Source organism: Triturus cristatus, chromosome 3_2 (genome assembly GCF_964204655.1).
Source record: "Triturus cristatus chromosome 3_2, aTriCri1.1, whole genome shotgun sequence".
Taxonomy (NCBI): domain Eukaryota; kingdom Metazoa; phylum Chordata; class Amphibia; order Caudata; family Salamandridae; genus Triturus; species Triturus cristatus.
Genome location: NC_140584.1, coordinates 696,256,658 through 696,280,101, shown reverse-complemented (window position 1 = coordinate 696,280,101; position 23,444 = coordinate 696,256,658). Strand labels below are relative to the sequence as shown.

Sequence of the window (23,444 nt, the reverse complement as noted above, 5' to 3'; positions counted from 1 at the left end):
GCAGGCTAAACACTTCTCACCTCCGCAACACATCCATATCAAGCTAAGCTCACACACTGCCTTAAAACAATATACATTAGACACAACTGTGGACGCCATTGTGGGTACAATACAGCTCTAAGTAATCTAATTTTCCAAATAAATATTACCTCTATCCCAGCTAGTTACTCCTGGTACACCACGAAATCTCAGGCTCAGTAAAATTAATGACTACGAAATACTCCTGTGTGTAAACTTAATGTATAAACAATTGTCACATACCTATAAAAAAAAAAAGAGGGCACTATTAAGGAGGTCTATTACATGTTTATGCAGAAAAATGTTTAAATAATAATCTGCTCCAAATTGAACAATCTAATGGGCAAGAACAAAGACCAACTCAACTTTCAAGTGTACTGTACATTTAACATGCGTTTCAGGATTGAAAAAATAATCTTCTGATAATTGAGTTTCAAAAACTGAGATTGTGACTCCAGACACAAAGGCCCTTATTAAGAGTTGGCTGGACTTCGTAGCAGAGACACTGGAGCGACGGAAGTAAATACAGAAGCGGGTTGCTACTGCAAGGTCTGTATGTATGTCTTCCCCGGAAACGAGGAACAAGTGCTTCCACACAGATTTTTAGGGTGTTTTAACTTGAAGTTTTTTGTATCATTCCAGTGAAAAAACGACATAGATTTTTGGCCTGCTCTGAGCAAGCATATGCGGGACTGGTGGGGGTGGGAGGGCGCGGAGAGGGTCAAGGCACTCTTGCACCTATCAGAGGCGAGCACTGCTTGCCTCTCACCAGACTGCTCTAGAGCGTGTGAGGAGGGGGGGGGGGGGGGGGAGGGGAAATCTGCTGCTATAGCACCTATACTACAGTAATTCTCCCAGACGGGTGTCTCGGGCGTGCCATTATCTGGTCTGACGTTTAAGGACTTGTTAATTCTGGGCCTTGACAAAACTTGTAATTTCCATGTTTATTTCAGAGTTACAATTGCGGGTAAAATAACATAATTCGTAATGAGAATCAAAGTGTTTTTGATGTTGTTTCAATAACGGACACCAACAAATGCAACACGAACAAACATATACTCAAGAAATGTTTATTAAAAGGCAAATCGATAAAATGGATTGGATATACAATTTCAGTAGATACACGTGTAGCACGGTTTGATTGTACAGCCAAAAGAATACATACTTTTTTTTCATTAACCATAAGTGGGAACCCACAAACATCATAACCAAAATCCACTGTCTTTAGGCCTATCAAGAGCTTTGTTCTTTTAGGTTTGCTGATGTCGTAATAGGCCATTATCAGCAGTAGCAGCTTGTAAATGGATATCCGCTAAGATGCCTTATGCAGCCCATTGCCAGGGAACCTTTGCGGGAGAAATACTGCACCTCAAATGAGTGCCTTAAAATACAGCCCCTCTCCTCCCAGCCTGGACCATCTTCACCCAAGAAAAGTGTAGTCACTCTGCAGTGCGAGGGCACCTAGTTAGCCTTCTACTTTCTGCATCCCGCAGTGTTCCTACCATCTTCGTTGCTGCAGCCAAATGTGCTTGTAAGGTTGGTCTATCAATATTACACCACCTCCCAGAGGCTGAAGGGTTTGCCTGGTTCTTTCAATGCAATACTCCATCTTTTGCTCACGGGAAGATGTGCCTTTCAGGGCCAGCACCAAGTAGGGCAAACAATAAATGCAGCCAAAGATAAAACGCCCTCCTGCCTATTAGAAAATCATAGATACCTGCCCTGAAAGAGACGGACTGCAAAACAGAGGGGGGGGAGGGGGGGCTCCAGCAACGAGGGAGCACCCAGAATGAGGTAAAGGGTAGAAAATAAGGTTGTTGGCGTTACAGCAGCAGCACAGTGAATGTCAGTCTGGGTGCTGACACACATTCACTAGTAAGAATGGGACTTGTAAAGGGCGTCAGGAGATTAATTCCAAAAGTTAGACTGGAACACAACGGCATTACTTTACTGTAATCGATATGACAGATGGTGCTTCCGTTTGTATGCGTGTAGAGAAATCTGGATCCAAGAGAAAACATGGTCGTGCATCTCTTGGAGGAGAATTAAGACAAGTGAAAGTGAAGAGGATCTCCAAATCAGACCACAGAACCATGTTCAAGCGACTCATGAAAGAATCCCTGCAGGGGCTGATGGCGGTGTCTTACTGTACAGGCTCCAAGGTGACAAGTTCTGGTGAAAGACAGCTGGACAAAAGACATTCATAATAAAACATTACTCAAGCAACTGTACGCAGCCAAAGACAAAAAGCAAGGGATTCCACTTGGGGAAATGCCAGGCAAATTGCACAGCCTTTGTCCCTCACACTGTTAAAAAAAACTAGTCAAAGTTTCAGAATGGCTTAATCTGCTGAATGGCCTCCCAGCCTACAGGAGCACCACCTGTGTATTTTAAATAAAGGAGCTAAATCAACAAAATTATCAACTTTCAATTCTCCGTTCTTCATAGAATCCTCCCACTCGTGATGAGACATCAGAATTGAGTTGACAAAAGTCTTCATAATGGCATCATTGATATACTAGTCCTCCAACAGCTAGCAATAAAGTGGGCATTCCCACTGTCGCTCAGCCCCCTGAAGTGTATGCTGGTGCACAGCAGGGTAAAAAAGAACGACCCGGGATTATAAAGGATTATTAATATTAATTTCCTAAGAATATTATGAAAATGATTTGACCAGGTCTACCTTAAGTGAACAATTGGCCACAATTCAAGGATTGTGGCAACTGTTGTGTGATTAACAGGGACTAAGCCATATGCGATTAGACTTTTTAAGGTCTGGGCATTAGAAAATGTAGTCTATTGATAATCTGAACATTCCTGCAACGTGCTATTTGTACTGAGAACACTGCAATGCGTTCTCTTTGAATTATTGGAGGGTGTGGCAACTACGTGTTTGACACAAACGTTTTTTCTTTTAGATGTATTAGCCAAGTGGCTGGGCGAAATAGGGAACCTCCGGTATGGCTCCCCCATTGGCACGGTGTTCACCACAGGTTAGTGCTTAAACGTAAATCTTCGTTTATTCCAAAAATGCCTTTAACCCAAAATATCTACCAGTATATTCCCTTTCAGACTTTTTTCCAAATCCAAGCTCCCAGGAGCAAGCACTGCTGTGCTCTAGGGTGTCCTTTGTGAAACAGGAATCTATTTGACAAGATACGCAAAGATCGGGCGGTCCAATTCACTGCAACCCTTGGGGACTTTTGTCTTTTTTCATTCAGTTAATTGGTGAGCATGTTAATTGCATAGGCTCATACTTCAGTGGGTAGTAAGCCCACACCTTGATTCAGGGATGGTACACATGTGGTATGTCCACATCCTCATGAGGAAGCAGAGGGGTCTCCACTACTCACTTTTTGGCAGTTTAGACCCCGTGGTAAAGAACCAACTTCAGATGGAGATGAATAAGATCTAGATACTAGCGCCAATGTATTATCTTTGGTACAAACTGATTAAATCGGTGGGCATGACCACTAAATACGTTGGAAATGCGATTTTTCACCAGCGATTATTATTAAGAGTATGTGTCACCAGTCACGTAACAAAGGCTTGGGTGTGGTCTCAATATGAAAGGACTGGGACTAGGAAGTGGTCACTGAGATATAGCTTTGCTTACTTTCCAAATGTCTCTATTACCATCCAGTCTGTTATCCTAGTCTCATTACTTACTTCCGTCCCACCACCGACCACAGTGCAGTGGTGATCACAGTTGGCTGATACACCTTGGATACTGGTAGCCGGCGCTGTTGGACCGGAGTTCCGCTAAGACTTCACTCAAATGAGAAGGAGGCCCCAGAAGGAGGTGACAGAATAGAACGACATTGGTGATACAGAAGGAGAGAGCCTGAACCTCCCATCGCTCACACGCCTCAATTAGTAAGTTACGCCTAAAGGAAGATTGACTCACGCGTAATGTAATGTCCAGTATACAATCAAAGCATGCCCAATGGAAATTGACATATGAAATGACACTATGGTTTAATGTTAACAGTATTCACTTCTTTTTTAGCACATTAAAAAATAGACTCTGAGGAAGTGATGATACTTTTTATAAAAATAAACGTCATAGGATTATGTTGTCGTTTCACTGAGCAGCGGTATCAATTCCAGCATTTGACAATACTTCAATTCAATTACAAGTGGTAATCTGATGTCACATGAATTAATTACCAACAGTGGTCAATTCGGAAACTGTGGCGAAGTGGTGTTCCATTGGAAAATTCAACGTATTTTAAGGAGAACGTTGTAAGGAACAGGAAACGCTACAAGTCAAAAGAAGCTATCCCACCACCGCAAACTGCATGGCAAATTCATAGCTTTACCAAACATAACTCGACATAAAAAAAAACATAAAACAATTGCCTAAGTTTTCAGGTATCCAAATACCCGTCTTCTTTACCTGGAAATATTGAACGAATCCATGGCATCTGCCTGTATCTGAATCTGTGCTATTCGTCCACACGCGACTACCACTGACACATCTCGGAAACTTGCGGCAGCTCTAATAATGCACATCAAATGCTGGTCTGATTGTCAGGAGAGCGCTACAGCAGCACCACATATGAAAAACATATCTGAAGTGCAAAAGAACTACACGAAACAACACAGTGCATGGAAAAGGAGCGACACGGTAACGAAGTAAGACACTCGGTATAAATGCATCGGTCCAAAGGCCACCATCAGAATTGTCAAAGGGAGCGGAAGTCGTGCGGCCATCTTCAACAGTTTACTGTGAAAAGAAAAAAGACGTCATTATTGTCAGATATGCAAGATATCAAACAAGGACATATACACTGCTAGAAAACGATAAACCTGTACTTAAACACGCGATGTCTCGTTCATTCGCGCTTCAGGCACTGCTGCTGTTAATGGACAGTCGGACTCTGAAACTTGCGATGATTTCCATGTCTTGACCATTAAGTAACCGAATTATTCTCTGTTTGAAGTAATAACTATCATACATTCAATTAAGCACTGCAACGAAACATGCAGAAAACATTTGACATGGTAACACAAAACAAAACAAAACTAACCACATGAATTAATATCAAGCACTGACAAAGCCAAACGGTGTGACTTATGGATAAAGCACAGCACACAGACTGGCACCAGCATAGAACTTTATTAGGTGTGCCCTCTATAGACATTGTAGGTGATAAAAACGACCATCAGAAAGCATCACTCGTTTGGTCCCATTAGCTACTACAGAAAGTAATGCCCATCAGACAACATTATCCGAAGGGATGGTAGGTGCCAGCTGCACACTTTGAAAGGGCAGTAGGAGACATAACTGCCTTTTCAAGTACAGAACAATGTGATGCACAGTGACAGCTCTGGTTGTGCAGCGGTGTAGGACATTATTGGCCACATTTTGCAATGCAATAAGCAGTACATATAAAGTCTAGGCGAGCCACAAGTAACAGATCACTCATCTCAAAATTGAAATGATCCATGATTGTGCACTGAGTGCGGTATTAAGTATGTTCACACAGCATAAGTGCACTAGGCCTGGACAGGCCTCACAATGAAATTGTGTTTTGTGTTTTATTTTTGCGCATGCTGAGCGGTTGTTTGATGTGTGCAAAACTGTAACACAGCCTCTGTTACAGGTTGCTTCAGGTAAACAACCTGGAACTTTTTTTGCTGGATGCTAACAGTGGCTGCAGCTACACAGTAGCTCAGAAGAAGGTGTGGGAAATACCTGCCAATTTGCCTTTTCTCCTTTTCTGCATGTTTAGTACCAAAGGTTCTAAGTATTATTTTGTGCCATAGAAGCATCTTCCTAGAGCATGACACACATCCCACTGATTTTAAAATAGGGAGGGGGGAGTATGTGAATTTAATAGGGACTTGTTGTCGCGTGACCACAACCATTTAGGAACTTGTATAACGGGCACCGCCACAAACAAACCCAAGTTTGAGTCACTCGCGTGGGAGAACCAATTTGTAGCCTAACAAGGAGAATTGCCTTGATTGTCTACAAGAATGATAATTGTCTCCAGTTTGCTGCTAGGTACACAGAATCACTTGGACCAATCTCCTCAGAAGAGCCTGCCTGCCCAAGCAATGCGCACGGAGAAGCATGAGTGCCGAAGAGCTGAAAAGAGCCTGCATGCTAGAAAAAGCTTGCCTTGTGGTGGCACTGTCCTGTGATGCCTGAGTGAGGTGGGGCTAGGAACAGCCTGAGCCCAAAGGGAGTAACTGCTTGAGAAGCCTAGTAAGGATGGAAGAAGAGGCTCATTTCATAGAAAGCAGTCTTAAGCATATCCAACTGAACCTGAGATTTTGAACAACCTATCTCTAATTTGAAATACTGAAATCGCATAGACTCTCTGTCTTGAATCTGAAGACAATTCAAATCATAACAAGCAGGTTGAGTCTGCATTAAGCCACAACCACAATAGGATTCTGGCTGGAAACTCCCATACAGGATGCGCTTGGTCCCTGAGGCTTCGGATTGTCAACACAAAGATTCAATCTCACCTTGACCATTAACACTCTGTGGGTTGAAATGCTGTTTGACACTTTTACTGGATAGTCAATGCCAGCGAACCAGAAAAGACTGGGGAATACCAGTGAGGAATTCATGGACGTTTAACCAGGTTTTCATGCTAGACCACCTTGCTTATGGAAAAAAAGATTAAGGGATTTTATGAAATCTATAAAGATTATCTGCTCTGTAATCCTTCAAAGTCCACTCTCGTTTGCTCAGTTCCATCAGACATTTTGAAGATCTGATCAAATATATGGAGAACCTACCTGAATGACTTGGTGATCCACTTTAAGAACATTAGAGGAATCAATTCTAAAACAAACCTTAGTGGTCTCTGCTTCTAAACATAAGCTACAACACAAGTGGAAAATATTCATTTTTTTAGGTCTCGCCTAGCACTGCAGCGCATGCGCTGCACGCTCTGCGAGAACTATTGACGTCGGGGCGATTTCGGAAGTGGGGTAGAAGCTCCGCCCATGATTGTCATTGTCTGCGTCATCCTTTATGCTGAACGCTAGCCTCCGATTGACAGTGAGGCTTATTTGTTCTCGCCCTGTCTCCTTTTGGCCCCCGCCCACCCAGGCTGGATGTTTTGCTCGCGCACCACCCGGACTGGATCTTTTGCACATGCACAGCGCCTCTTTTGCCCGCGCACAGCGTCTCTTAATTATCCGCGGGAGCCAGTATGATGCTGAGAAGTTCCTGTGACCTGCAAGGGACACCGACTGTAGCGCGATGCTTCAAGACTAAATGACAGGCTGATGTCGCCTAGGCTAAACACCTTGCACCAGTACTCCTGTAATGACCCCTCCCATCCCCCAGTGCCGGGATGTGGTAAGGGTACACACTCTGCTGCGGTACAAGTCCTGTATTCTTAGCTTGGCGCTCCGAGATCCATCCATCCCTGCGCTCTAATAGCTCCCATCTTTGGGCACTTCCGCGGCTCTGCCTTAGCCCGCCGCCCTGCTTTGTATGCCTCGCTCTGCGCTAATAGTTTTGCTGGCTCAGCTATGGATACTGCGGCACATTATGGAGTGATGGTGGGGACTGTGGGGGAGGAATGATACATTGGGCAGTCCCTCTCAAGAGAAGGGCTCAAGAAATGCAGAATGAGCAAATATCTTCTGAGCCGCCCACACAGGGACCCTCTTACTGCCCTGCAGCATTGTTCACTGCGTCTGATGGATCTCAAAAGAGACGGCAATTAGGGGACTGCAGAAGAAAAGGAGAGACTTCATAGAAGAGACAGCGCAACCTGCTGCCTGCAGGACTGGATCTGAGACTCCTTACCATGAGACTTTAGTAGTGGAAGTTCAGCTTGGTGTCTGTGAGTGTGGGTCCTCCGAGGCTGTAGTGGTGAGAATTTAGCTTCCTGTCTATGAATGTAGGGACTCTTGATCCTGTACTGCAGAGAGAGAGTTCAGCTCGGTAGCAGTGGGCTTGGGGCCTATGAAGCTGTATTAGTGGTGGCGCTGAGCTTGGTACTCCGTTAATATGGGACCTCTGAGGCTGTAGTGTAGTGCAAGGAGACCCCCATGCTTTCAGCGAGCACAGGACCCATGATGCTGTATGACTGAGTTAGCTCAGCTTCGTGTCAGTGAGGGGGGGCTCTGAGGGTGTTAGTAGTGGGAAATCTTTGCATGTGTTCATGGGGCCCTTGTTGCTCTAATAACGGGAGAGCTCGCTCCATGACGCCAGTGACTGTCGGGCCCTTGATGCTCTAATAACGGGAGCGCTCGCTCCATGCCGTCGGTGACTGTGATGCTGTAGGGCTGAGAGCTCGGTTCCGTGTCTGTGATTGTGGGCCTCCTTATGCAGTTCTTTTTGGAGAAGCTCAGCGTCAGTGGGTGTGGGGCCCGGGAAGCTGTAGTGGGAGAGCTCCGATTGGTGTCAGCGAGTATGTATCCCATGATGCTGTAGTACGAGAAGAGTCCAGCTTCACAAAGCGCCACGAAGCCCCTATATTGTGACAGCAACTTTTCTGCTCGCAGTCTTGCATATTATCTGCTCGTGGCAGTTCAGAGCTGCGACGTGGCAGATCGCTGGTGCCTCGGTTAATGCCTCCTCGAGGCACTATCCCAGATGTTGCTTTGTTTTTCCGTGCCTGCCTGGGCAGGACTCCGAGGCTCAGCCTGTCCCCTTAAGCATGGAAGAGAAAGTAGAACATCAGCAGCCCTTTTTTTTCACTTTACTTAAAAGTCCCTCCCAGCACTGCGCGCTCACCCTTTTTCACTCTGTTCCATTTCACTGCCCCCTGCTCGTTAATCCTGACGGCCCCTCTCTGCTTTTCCCAAGTTCTTCCCTGTATTCTAATAACAAGCATTTGCAATGCAATAGCTCTCACAGTTGTGAGAGCTTGAGCTATTGGCATTGTAAATGGCAATGCCTTTTATTTATGTGTTGGTTTTTAAAACATAAATAAAAGGCATTGTCATTTACTATGCCAATAGCTTAATGTCTCACAAATGCGAGACCTATTGCATTGCAAATGCTTGTTTTACTTAGTCTTCTACAGATGGGAGACATGTCTTAAACCAACAGCATTGGATTGTCCTGGGTGTGGTTCTCCTGAATCTGATATATTGTTATTTTCTTGCCCGATACTTATAACATCCTAGGATTTTAGCCTAATAACAACTCAAATCTAGGATCAATCCAGTAGAAGAAAAAGTTGCTTGTCTTCGGAAATTATCTTTCTGGTGGATAATCCATCTACCTGCAGTTTCTTCACCTGTTGAATAATCTCAGGCATGACACTGGATCCAGAAACGTCAAAGCTCTCAAAGCTGGTAGGGGGCATTAGGCACTAAACTGATGTCCGCTGACATCACAGAGTCCATATAGACCCCACCCAAGCGTATCAATGTCAGTTTCCATTTGGTTTTTTCATGCCGACCAACTTTCCCTACGTAACCATACATCAACAGGGAGGCAGGCAGGAGTGGTGAAGAATCTGCAAGTAGATGGAGTATCAATTAAAATATGGGCAAAGGAGCTCCACACTGAGGGGCAATGAAATTGGGGAACACAAGGAAAAGTGGAGGACTGTGTACCACACTCTTCTCCACCAATCTGGAGCTACGAGAATGACTTGGGCCCAATCTAGGCAAATCTTCCTCTGAACTCGAAAAAACACAGCTATGAGGAGAAATGCGTAGTGACGCAGAAAGCTGCACCTCAACTGAAACGCATTCCCTAAGGTTCCCCTCAATGGATAATGGAGGGCGAAGAAATGCTAACTGTGAGCCTTTTCTGAGGCGGCAATCAAATCCACTTGAGGTGTGGCCCACAGGTTGAAGATATCCAGGAATACCTCTGGTTGAAGACACTGCTTGTGACAGGCAAGATAAAGCCAGTTCAGGTTGTCATTTCTGACATTCAGATACCCCCTCCAGGTGACAAGCTGTCAACCAGATGGTGTGCCCAAGACTTGATTCCCAATGCCTCGTGCCAAAGGAGTTGACACCCTACTCTCCATTGGTTGTTTAAATACCACATGGTGGTCATCATGTTCTTCAAGATCTGGACAGACTGACTGCAAAAGGGGGGGAAGGAGTTCAGAGCCAGCTGAATTGCCAGCTGCTCTATGAGGTTGATACGAGGATGTGCTCTTCTGAAGAGCAGACAGCCCTAATCGCCAGATCCTCCATTTTGGACTCCTAACCCTAGAGTAAAAGCCTACTTTACTACTGTGGCCATGGCTAAATGGGGTGGGGGGCAGATGGATATCCCTCACTAATGTTTCTGCTCAAGCCCCACCACACCACATCTACAGCAGTGTTTAGGGAGACCACTATGGTGTCAGACAGGTGTACCCCATGCTCGAACCAATACTTGCAGAGGCACCACTGCAAAGTCCTCATGTGCCAACGCATGTGCCTGACCAGGAGAATACGTTTGCCTTCTGAAACGATGGAACCATCGCCTGGATGTCTCAGATCCTCCTTAAAGATGAAAGGCATGCATAAGGAAAGCATCCAAAACTGCTCCTATAAACAAAAAGTGTTGGTAGGGCTGTAGGTGAGATTTAGACTTGCTGATCGAAAAGCCCTGGTCAAATAGCAGAGCTGTAATCAACTTCAAATGGCACGTCACATCCTTTAGAGATTCTGCTTTGCTCAGCCAGTCATCCTGGTAGGAGAAAACTGGGATCCACAACTGTCTAAAATGTGCTGTAACCACCACCTTCACCTTGGTTAAAGCCCGAGGTGCCGATGTCAAGATGAGCAGGAGAATGACAAATTGGAAATGATTGGAGCCCACGACAAAGTGCAAGTAGCTCGAATTTGATCATAGGTTCAGAACATGAAAGTACGTGTCCTCCCCAGAAGTTACCCCGCATACGGCAGACAACATAAAATGACCATCACCAGGGCAGCGACCTGGCAGTGTGATGGTGGTGGCACTGCCTGCTTCGCCCCTGTACTGACCTGTAATGCAGTATAAACTGTACGGAATCAGCACAGCGACTGGAGACCCACACATGGACGCAATAGTGCTGAGCTGTAATGTAGGCAAACCTAATGATTAATTTGAGATCTCCTAGCTCAGCAATTGTTAGCCTGTGGTTAAGAACATATATATGCCACACAGATGGGGCCCTACACATCTAATTCTCACCACCCACTGCTCCCTTAATCCAGCATGCAAAGCAGGCAGTTGCAATAGGTAGTTTGGGTGGATACCCATTGTGCATCTGTTTGTGAAACGTTTTACATGTTTGTACTATATTTTTCTTTTGCAAGGTTTTATTTGTTGTCCCGTTGTGCCTCGCCTCCTGGTCCGCACCCACGGACCTCTGCCAGTGCCCTTGGAGGGCAGCCCCTGTTCACAGGGCGCTCGCGCATTTGGTACACTATCATGTATCACCCATGATGCACACTAACATCATTACATGGAATGTGAGGGGCATGCATACACCCTTACGCCGCTATGCGGTGTATTCTTACCTGAAGCACAGAAACACCCATATAACCTTGTTGCAAGAGACACATCTCATGCTAACTGAAGCTAATAGGCTTAGATACCACAGGAGGGGACAGCTGTTTGCCACAACCTATTCTTCACTCGCACAAGGCGTTTAGATATAGGTAAGATCAGGCACCATGTTCGTGGCAGACGAAGCGGTAAAAGACACGGAGGGACGATTCAGGGTCGTCTTAATGATCGCCAGATTCTGCTAGGTTCGATCTACGCTCCCAACACAGAGCAGCGAACATATCTGCACTGACTATCTAATGTTCTGGCTGGATGGAGTAACATACCGTGGCTACTGTGAGGTGACTATAATTCTGTCTTACACACAACACTCGACTGTTCATTTCCTTCACTTTCCTCCACAGCAGCAATTGCAAATGCTCAAGCGCTGTACAACTGGCTACGACATTGGGACTTAGTCGACATACAGCTTGTCAGCAATCCCAAAACTCTTTCTACTCCCCCTGCATGACCTACATGCCCGGCTGGACTGAATAGTGGGGACAAACAGCCTGCTCCCCACGGTCCAATTGACAGAATATCTTGGTCGCACACACTCCGACCATAACCCTTAGTTTATGTGCCTCACAGGAGGGGGGGGGGGGGGGGGGGGAGGGGGAGCCAGATGTACCGGCCACGCCCACATGGCATCTGCAGCCAGTAGCGTTGGAGGACCCAGTGTTCAGTGACAGGCTGAGTGGGATGCCTTCAAAGTGACCAAAATGGGGCATAGTTTGGGAATCACATGGAATATCCGCAAACAGCTGAATGTCAGTATCACCTGCATTGTGTCTCGAGCGTCATTAGCAAGTCCTCAATCATTGACACACCCGGAACAGGCTTCACTGCTGGAGTGCCTGCGGTGTTCTAATTGCACTGCACACTCGGCCCGCACTCACGCCACTTCAGATCAGGTTGGACGGTTACTGGCATGGCTGATACGGCAGGAGCAGCACCAGAGTCCTATCCTCACACTGTGCTCTCACACTGGTCAGCTTCTCCACACACAGCATGAAATTCATGCAGAGCTTATGCATCATTATTCCTACCTATATAAATGGACCCTGGAGTTAGGAGCCAACCGTCTGGAAGCTTTCTTTGACACCATCAGACTCCCTGTCGTCATCCCAGAGTGGCGGGGAGCGCTTTAAAAACCAATAACACAATTAGAGATGTGTGAGGCCATTAGAGCTCTAGCAAGGGGTAAGGCCCCGGGGCCAGATGGCCTCCCAGCCAAATTCTATAAAGCATATAGTTCGACACTGACCCCCCCCATCTCCACACCCTGTAAAATGAGGCATACACGGCGGCCAGCCTCCCCGCATCGTTAAGTGAAGCCCTGTTAATCTCCCTGCCAAAGCCAGATAGAGACCCTGTTGCCATGAGCTGCTATCGTCCCTTAGTGCTGCTAAACACATTACAAAATACTAGCTAAGGTATTGGCTGACCGATTGGCCCCCCTATTCCCATCCCTAGTACACCCAGATCAGAATGGGTTTGTTCCGACCCACACTTCATTAAATCCATGACTTTCTTTTTTGTTTTTCCAGATACTCAGCTGTTAGGAGGCCGCTCTCCAGGTGACTGATCCTTGACTAGGGGAAGGCTTTTGATTCTCTGGAGTGGGAAATCCTTTTCGCTGCGTTACCCTGCTGCAGCATCGGGGATCGTTTCCTGGGCATGGTCAGGCTACTCCACACTACAACAAAGGCTAGGGTAAAAACGGGCTCATACCTCTCGGACCCCATTGCCATTCGTAGAGGCACTCAGCAGGGGTGCCTGATCTCCCTGCTGCTCTTCTCTTTGGCAGTGGAGCCGCCGGCTGCCGCGATCCAAGCGCATGGCCGGGAATGGGGCATTCCTCTAGGAGATGGGGTACATACAATATCATTATACGCAGACTATCTTCTTCTACACCTCCAAGATATTCAGATGGACTCTGCTGTACTGGCTCAGATGCTCTGTGACTTTGCTGACCTCTCTGGCTTGAGGGTCAACTGGGCCAAGTCATGCCTGTTTACTTTCAACGCAGACTGCCCTGACCCTACCAACATGCTTAACGACACACCTGTTATGTGGTGAACCTCCATGTTAAGGTACCTGGGAGTCAGGATTTATCATCATCCGGCAGACCTGCTATCAGTCATGGGCCAAGATGCACTTCTAAAAATGGTAGTTTTGCCCCGCCTATTGTACTACTTCGCCAACTTGCCCATCTACATTGCGCCACCCTTTTTTTGTAAATTTTAAAGTGCCATGAGGGACGTCATATAGAACAAGAACCGTTGCTGTGTAGCTCTCACTAAATGATATCTACCTGTTGATCAGGGCGGACTAGCAGTCCCCAACATGGAGCAGAATTATCTTGCTTCACAACTACAATGGGTGGCTAGATGGATGGCGGGTGGGCAGCTAGCTGACACTGACACTCATTCGCTGGCCTGGGTGCTTTCAGTGCTGCTCCGGCTGTTTCACCTCTGTGCTGAGGCTGCCAGCTTCATTGCTCCTGGAGGTTGCATACGCTATCGGCGTGGCCTGTCCATAACGTGTGTCACTACCCGGTATGTGCCAGCACTGCCACTAATGGGCACACCAAGTGGCCACGTAACCACGCTTCTGCAGAACTCGCCGCATGGCATATAGCAGGGATAGAGACCCTGGGTGATCTCTACCGGGATGGCACTCTATTAGAGAATGAGGTGATGATGGCTGAGGAGGGTCTGCCCCGGGTCAATTCTTACTTTACGCCTCCCTGATTATGGCACAGAAACATATGAGAGCCCAATACCTGCATGTTATGGGGTCCTGGAGACATCTCACAAAATGGTTCGTGGCCTCCCTCCGCTTCCACACAACGGGGACGGTTTCTACCACTGAGGCAACATTGAGACATAGACCTGGTCCGCCCATGCACAGACAGGGAATGGGCTGCGATCCTGGAGAGGTCCACCCGAGTCCCCTGAAACGCTTGCTTCTGCCTGATCCAATATTACATCACGCAGAGAGCATACCTCACCCCGGCCAAATAAACAAATACTTCCACAGGAAAGATGCCGCCTGCCCCAGATGCCGCACCCCAAACACTGATTTCTGCACATGTTGTGGGCCTGGCCACTCCTTACTTAATTTTGGCAAGGAGTCCAGATTCAATTATCTGACTGCACAGTACGGTAACTGGCGTGCACATGGGAGGTGTGCATCATAGGCCTTTTTCTTAGAAGTTAACAGCACAGGGTGACCATTCGCTTCATCGATCTGGAACCCTAGTTGCTAAGCGCCTGATCACTAGGAGATGTAAGGTGTCCACACCTCCACCCCCTGCTAGTCTGGCAGCAATCAACGTTGACGTGGGCTAAGGCTGAGAGTATAGCGTTGCGTAGGGAGGACACCCTGAGGCTCCGCAAGATTCCTATAGAAGCTTGTTGGGACACAATTTTGCATGATCTCCAAAATGCGTCACCCTCAACACATGATGCCCCGGGACACACATCATCGTAAATCGTAGTGTTGCCACCTCCTGCTGCAAGATAGAGAGGTAATTCTTGCTAAGTTGGCCATGATCTACCCCACCCTTAAGAACTTGGTATACGGCAACTCCACTGGCCACTACATAGCCACCACCTCTTCGTTGGGTTTATCTAGTACTCCCCCATTAACAGTTGCGAGTTCCTCTCCCTCCCTTAACCCCTCCCCATCAGGCAACCTCAGAACCTCCTCGCCCTCGGTTGGTCTGCGTCAACCCCCTAGATCACCACCTCAGCTAGTGGACGGTCATTTGGTCTCATGCGCCTCGCCGTTTGTCAGCCCGACTCAGGGTGACCCTCGTGATGGGTGGATTCCTCAAGCCCTATTATCTCAGCGATTAACCGATGATACCCCTTCCCCCTCCCTTATAACTTTGCCCCCAGCCAGGCCTGATTCTGGGCAACTTTCCCCCTCGGTCTCTTGTCAACCCGACCCTCTGATCAATGACCCCCCCCCCCCATGTGCGAAGGCTCCTATCTCACCATCGAATGGTCCTCTCTAGTACTTTCCGACCACTCACCTATCCAGGAACCTCCCACCACCATAGTAGACCTCACAGGTCTTCACCGTGTCCCCCTGACGCCCTTAGCCTCTCCTGCACCCCTTCATCCCCCGACCATTACCCAGTTTTGGCGGCACTCCTTGATGATATATCTCTACAACTGTTCCATCTCTTGGCTGAGTTACATGACGTGAAAGCCCTATCGAATGATCTTTTCACCATGTTGAGTGGTAATAATTGGCCCAGAGTCTCCACAGGGGTTTGCGATCACAAAGGACAGTTGTTAGCCCCCTCCATCTTGAAATCTACTCCCTCTCCAAACTCGCCACCCTGCCCCAGAAGCAGTAAGCCCTGCCCGGCGTCCACTGATCCTCAAGACCATCTCACTTCCTGCTCTTCCCGGACCAATGCTAACCTGACCCTTCCGAGGCAAATACACTCCATCCTTCCCAACCCAAACAGAGTTCCTCCCCGCAATCTGAGATGCAGCATTTCTGACAACCTCACTAGGGTGAACATCACACAGACGTCTTCCCCCTCGAATACGCCTCGTCTCAAGTGTGTACTATTAAACTGCAGATCAGCCAGTAAACACGCCTCAGATATCTGTGACCTCATCTAACACAATGATTTAGATATTATCATCCTCACCGAAACGTGGCTAAATCCCGCTTCTACTCCTATTTTAGACCTACTAGTACCTCCACTCATGACATAGTCAGGCTTGACAGAAACTTTAAATTGGGTGGTGGTCTAGCCTGCATTTATAGGAATACTCTCTCGATCTCCCAGTTGGAGTCCTCTCCCCCCTCCTCATGTGAATACCTTTGTCTCAGCATCTCAAGTAAGAACCTACCGATCTGTAAACTTCACACCTTTTACCACCCACCGGGAGACAATCTCCCTTTCATTGAGCAATTAATGGAAATCATCTCTAGCAATGTCGACTCTGCAGTATCACAAATCTTCCTAGGGGACTTCAACCTGCATTGGTCCAACCACAATGACCCCGGGGTATCCTGCCTCAAATCATTTCTAAATGATCAGGATTTGTCTCAGCACTGTGACCAACCAACCCACACGAAAGGGGAAATCCTAGACCTCATCATCTCCAAGGAACAGACCATCTCTTTAGAATCCATAACCCTTTGTGACTGGTCGGACCATCACAGCATCCTCTTTAATATTAACCGGGCGGTGATATTGAGGAAGGCCCAACCGCTTAAATCAAAGATACGGAAACGAGATCTCAGATCAATAAACCACGACAAACTACCTGCCCAATGTAAATCCGTCCTTTCCTCTCAAGCTGACTTGGTCGAGGTTCAAACTCTGACGGACCACTACAATTCGAGCATTGCCAAAATCATGGGCAACTTTGCTCCACTTCAGCTTAAAAATACTTCATCAAAAATTTCCAAACCGTGGTACAACGAAAACTTAAACTCGGAACGTCGCAATCTAAGAGCAGCTGAATGTTCCTGGCGATCCAATCCCTCCTCGGATCAACTAAAACTTCTGAGAGATATCAGAAGCCTCTACAATAAACAGATCAAGAAAGCTAAGGTTGACTATTTCAGACTACAACTAGACCAAGCGGCAAATCGCCCCAAGAAACTCTTCAAATTGGTCAAACAGCAATCTGTTACTGGTCCAAGCCTCTCTGAATCGAGTGGTAACGCACCCTCTTGAGAGGAATTTGACGCTTTCTTCACGGAGAAATCACGACTCATCTCCATTGACCTCGCCTCTAAGAAGGTCCTAATGCCCCCCCTCTATAGCTGCCTCGCCCTCCGACTTCCCTGAAAAGTGTATCCCGACCGTCTTCGACCCTAAGAACAATGCGTCATGGGGCACCTTTTCCCCGTTTAGTGAAAAAGACATTGAAAAAATTCTCCAGACTATCAACCCGTCCAACCACTCTGGTGACCCATTGCCTCTGGCCATCTTCAAAGAGATCAAGAGCGCTCTCATCCCCACCTGGACCAGGATTGTAAACGCCTCCTTATCTCAAGGCTCGATCCCAGACTGCCTAAAAGCAACCCAGGTCTCACCTATTCTAAAAAATATCAAAGCCGACAAATCGGATCTCAATAACTTCCGTCCTATCTCCAACATCCCCACACCCTAGCGAAACTCCTTGAAAAATTTGTCCAATCCCAGCTCTGTGCTCACATTGAGAATTACCAACTCCTAGACCATCATCAATCGGTTTTCGGAGGGGTCACAGCACCGAATCGGCCCTCATACTCATTATTGATGACATCCTGAAAATGCTTGACAAAAACGAATCCTGTCTTTTGATCCTACTTGACCTTTCCTCTGCATTCGATACGGTTAATCATGACATTTTCCTATCTATCCTACAAAACAGAATGGGTTTCTCTGATCGGGTGCTCCACTGGTTCTCATCCTTCCTTCATTACAGATCTCAAAGAGTCAAGGCAAACCACTCTCTCTCTCAACCATCTCCAGTACTCATGGGGGTCCCCCAAGGATCCACCCTTTCTCCTATCCTCTTCAACCTTTTCTTGGAACCTCTTGCTAACTCACTTAACTCCATGAACATTCTCTTCCACATGTTTACCGACGCCACACAACTCTATTTGAAAATGTCATCCCCGGAAAACATCATCTCACTAAACTCTATCCTCACGTCTACTCAAAACTCGTTAACGGAGAACCATCTCCTGCTCAACGCCTCCAAAATGGAGTTCCTGCTCATCTCCCCGCCGAACCATACCCCCGAGGTCGATCTCTGGATGTCTCACCTCACTGCTCTCAACTGCACTCCGATCATCATAGACTCAGCCAAATCGCTCGGAGTCACCGTGGATAAGCACCTGAGTATGAAGACTCATATCAGCAATGTTTGGAAGGGAGCGAACCACTTGACGAGGACACTCAAAAATATCAAACCCTTCCTGTCACAAAATGATTTCAAGCAGGTGGTACAAGCGTTTGTCTTACCAAGGTTAGACTATGGCAGCGCAACTCTCTATGGCCTTTCCAAATACGCCTTGGCTCCACTTAGGGCCTCTTTGAACTCCAGAGCAAGACTGACTGCAGGCTCCAAACGTAATGAGCACATATACCCAGTCCTTAAATCTCTCAACTGGCTACCCTTTGAAGCGCGAATCCAGCTAAAGATTGCAATCCTGGCGCACAAAGCCCTTCACTACAATAATCCCACGTATCTGGCGCAAAAGAACAAGTTACTTACCTTCGGTAACGCTTTTTCTGGTGGATACAGTATCTGCCTGTGGATTCCTCACCTTGTGAATATCCCCTGCGCCAGCAACATTCGGAAACTTTTGTAGCAGTCCACACCGATGAGGTCGAAGACGACGTCACAGAGGCACGGCTCCGCTCGCGACTCCGCTGACGTCACCGGCTCCAAAAGAAGACCTCGTCGGCGTGAAGACATCAGTTCCGCCCTTTTTTCCGTGCCTTCAAGGCACACGGACGGACTGACAGCAATATATACACAGTACATAATATACAAGCAACACACACAGTGTGGAGAATAAATAGAAAGGCAAAGAAATAACACAATGCCTTAGACAGTAACAAATACATTTTGAAACACCATCTTCAGAATTGTAGGTATACAAGGGTGGACAACGGGGAGGTGGGTGGGTCAGTGAGGAATCCACAGGCAGATACTGTATCCACCAGAAAAAGCGTTACCGAAGGTAAGTAACTTGTTCTTCTGATGGATACATCTGCCAGTGGATTCCTCACCTTGTGAAAAGATTCCCACAGCAGTCCCACTCCCGGAGGAGGGTGTCCACGCTTCTATACCAAAAAGTCCTGAAAGACGGAACGAGCAAAATGTCCGTCCCTCCTCACCTCGGTATCCAAGCAGTAATGCTTTGCGAAAGTGTGAAGGGAGGCCCATGTTGCCGCCCTACAAATGTCCTCCACAGGAACACCTCTAGACAAAGCAAAAGTGGAAGACTTAGCTCTAGTGGAATGAGCCCTTAAACCCTCTGGAGGTTCCTTACCAGCCAAAGAGTATTATATCTTGATGCACAAGACAATCCATCTGGAAAGGGTGCGCTTGTGCACCGCTCTGCCTTTCCTGCAGCCAACAAAGCCCACGAAGAGCTGGTCATCAACTCGAAAGTCTTTTGTCCTGTCAAGGTAGAAGCTCACCGCCCTCTTAGGGTCCAAGCGGTGAAGTCTCTCCTCCTCCTTGGAAGGGTGAGGGGGAGGATAGAAGGTAGAAAGGGTAATGGACTGCCCCAGATGGAAAGGAGTTACCACCTTTGGCAGAAAAGCAGCCCTGGTCCTGAGTACCATTCTTTCAGCATGAATGGTCAAGAACGGGGGTTTTGAACTCAGAGCTTGAAGCTCACTTACCCTCCTTGCCGAGGTGATCGCAATGAGAAAAACCGTCTTGAAAGACAACAGTCTTAAGGGACACTTGTGTAAGGGCTCGAAGGGAGAACCCATCAGATAAGTTAAGACAAGGTTTAAGTCCCATTGAAGCACAATAAAAGGAGTAGGAGGAAACTTGTTTGTAAGGCCTTTCAGAAATCGTAAAACAATAGGTGATTTGAACAAAGACGGATGATCCGGCAAGCAAAGGAAAGCCGACAAAGCTGATAAGTATCCCTTTACAGTGGCCACAGCAAAACCTTGCTGAGCAAGAGAAAGGGCAAACTGCAGAATGTCAGATAAACGAGCCCTCAAAGGATCAATTGACTTCTCTCCACACCAGAGAACAAATTTATACCACCTAAAGGAATAGATAGATTTAGTGGAATGACGTCTGGCAGACAAAATTACATCTACCACATCTGGCGGGAGAGAAAAAGAATTCAGGTTTCCCCGTTCAATCTCCAGGCATGAAGGTGTAAGCTCTGGAGGTGGGGGTGTAGAGCCTGCCCCTCCGACTGCGAGAGGAGGTATGCCCTCAGAGGGAGACGGAGCGGAGTGCACGAGGAGAGGTGGAGAAGATCTGTATACCACACCCTTCTTGGCCAATCCGGGGTGATCAATATGACTTGGGCCCGGTCTTGGCGAATCTTCCTCAGCACCCGAGGAATCAAGGGTATGGGAGGAAACGCGTAAAGGAGATGTGAGTCCCACCTCAACTGAAACGCGTCCCCCAAAGCTCCCTGCAACGCATACTGGAGACTGCAGAATGACGGGCAGTGAGCGTTCTCGTGAGTGGCAAACAGGTCCACCCGAGGAGTTCCCCACGTCCGAAAGACGTAACCAACCACCTCCGGATGGAGCCTCCACTCGTGGTCGGCGGAGAACTGCCGACTGAGACTGTCTGCACGTACGTTCAGAACCCCAGCCAGATGATTTGCCATCAGACAAATCTGACGCTCCTGAGCCCAGGACCAGAGACGCAGAGCCTCTCTGCAGAGACAATGAGACCCCACTCCTCCCTGCTTGTTGACATACCACATCGCGGTAGTGTTGTCCTTCAGGACTTGAACCGTCTGACCGCAAAGGGAAGGGAGGAAGGCCTTGAGCGCCAAACGTATCGCCCGCAATTCCAGAAGATTGATATGAAGCAACCTTTCCTCTGGAGACCAAAGACCCTTGATCTCCAGATCCCCCAGATGAGCACCCCACCCTAAAGTGGATGCATCCGTTATTATTGTGGCTGCCGATGGAGGTAGATGGAAGGGCTTTCCTTGAGACAGATTGCCCTCCACGCTCCACCAAGACAGATCCGCGGCAGCTTCTCAGGAGATCCTCACAGACTCCCTGAGATCTCCTTTGTGCTGATACCACTGTCTGCGGAGGTACCACTGGAGCGCCCTCATGTGCCAGCGTGCATGGTTGACCAACAGAATGCAGGAAGCAAACAGACCGAGCAGGCGAAGGACCTTCAGGACTGGAACGACCGCTCCATTGTAAAATAAAGGAATCAATTCCTGTATGTCGAGAATCCTCTGTGGAGGTGGGAATGGCCGACACACAGTAGTGTCCAGTACCGAACCTATGAACAGGTTGCGCTGAGAGGGCACCAGGTGAGATTTGGGCACGTTTATCGAGAAACCCAATTTGTACAACAGCCATGTTGTATCCTGCAGATGATGAAGCACCTTCTCTGGCGACTCCGCTTTGATCAGCCAGTCGTCCAGATAGGGGAAAACTGAAATCCCTGACCTTCTGAGATGGACTGCCATCACCTTCGTGAAGACTCGAGGTGCAGTAGTAAGACCAAATGGAAGGACCGCAAACTGATAATGCTGCGACCCTACCGTAAACCGTAGATACTTCCTGTGCGACTTCAGAACGGGGATGTGAAAATACGCATCCTGCAAGTCGATCGACACCATCCAGTCCTCCTGATTCAGCGCTTGAAGAACCTACGCAAGGGGGAGCATCTTGAACTTCTCTTGCTTCAGATAAAGGTTCAAGATCCTGAGGTCCAATATCGGACGCAATCTGCCGTCCTTTTTCGGAATCAGAAAATACCGGGAGTAGCACCCCTGCCCCCACTCCTGCTCTGGAACCACCTCTATCGCACCTTTCTCTAGTAACTTCTGGACTTCCTCCTGTAGGAGAAGACGGTGGTTCTCTGAGCAAACCCCTTGACAAGGAGGGTAATTTGGAGGGAATTCCCGAAAGGGAAGGGCATACCCATTTTCTACAAGATCTAGAACCCAAAGGTCTGTAGTAACCGATTCCCAATCTTGCAGAAAATGGGTAAGCCGGCCCCCAACAGGACCAACATGATCCAGAATGGTGGATCTAGGGCTGCTTTGCGATGGTGGGAGGGGCTGAGGAAGAGGAAGAGGAGGAGGAGGAGGAGGAGAGCTGTCGGCCACGAGTGCGACCCCTGATTCTGCCTCTGTACCCCTTATACAGAGTGCTCTGCTGCTGCTGTTGCCACTGTGGCTGTCCATATGAACGAAAGGTAGACCTTCCGAAGCCCCTGTACCTCTTGAAAGAGCCTCTTAGCTTAGTTTGAAGGCCCAAAGATTTAGCCGTGGCCTTACTCTCCTTAAATCTTTCCAGCGCAGCATCCGCTTTCTTGCCAAAAAGACCAGAGCCATCAGAAGGCAACTCCAAGAGCGTTGACTGGACATCAGGGTGAAATTCCGATGATTTCAGCCACGCACCTCTCCTAGTGGCAACAGATGATCCCATGACACTTGCCACAGAGTCAGCAGTGCCCAATCCACTCTGGATCACCTGACGCGCCGCCGCCTGGGCCTCCAAAAGGATCTCATTAAAACCAACCCTATCCTCCCCTGCTAGCTTCGGGGCTAGTTGTTTATCTGAGTCCATGAGAGCATGTACATAACGTCCCAAGAGACAGGTAGCATTCGTTGATTTAAGAGCCATGCTGGCCGAAGAAAAGACCTTCTTGGCCGACTGATCCAGCTTTTTTGCATCCCTATCACTCGGGACCTGGGGAAATGAACCCGATGATTTCCTTGAACATGCAGCCTGAACAACCAGACTCTCAGAAGACGGGTGAGATGTTAAAAATTCCGGGTCTCCCGATACCTCCTGGCGACGAATTTTGAAACTGCCGGAGCAGAAAAGGGCTTACGCCACACCTCCATCACTGGCTCTAAGATGGCATCGTTAAAAGGAAGCAGAGGTTCAGAAACAGCAGAAGGAGAGGGCAGAACTTCTGTTAAAATGTTCGGCTTGAACTCAGCAGACGGTAGCTGCAGATCTAAAAGTTCAGCCGCTTTTCTTATAAGGGCATGGTATGGCGCCACATCCTTCGAAGGGACATCAGAAGGAGGAGAAATCTCCATTCGGGTGACAAGTCCAGGCCACTAGCCTCCTTCAACTCCTCAAAAACATTGTCCGACTTCATGAGTTCCCCTTCTTCTACCTCCTCCATAAGGTAACTTTGCTCATCCAGTATCCTCTGAGTCTCCCTCCTAGATCTAATTCTCACAACCGGCGTTGGCAGCGCCGTGATCGAATCAGACGGCG

General features: G+C 47.8%; 1 protein-coding gene across 1 annotated transcript in view; it reads right to left on the bottom strand.

Moving 5' to 3' along the window:
* Window positions 1-1,074: 1,074 nt before the first annotated feature.
* Window positions 1,075-23,444, bottom strand: part of PGAP1 (post-GPI attachment to proteins inositol deacylase 1) — a 760,293-nt gene continuing 737,923 nt past the window's right edge. Inside the window, exon 27 of the mRNA XM_085648756.1 lies at window positions 1,075-4,747. Coding sequence (XP_085504882.1) covers window positions 4,609-4,747 — 139 coding nt within the window. The 3' untranslated portion in view covers window positions 1,075-4,608. The remainder of the gene's footprint in view (window positions 4,748-23,444) is intronic.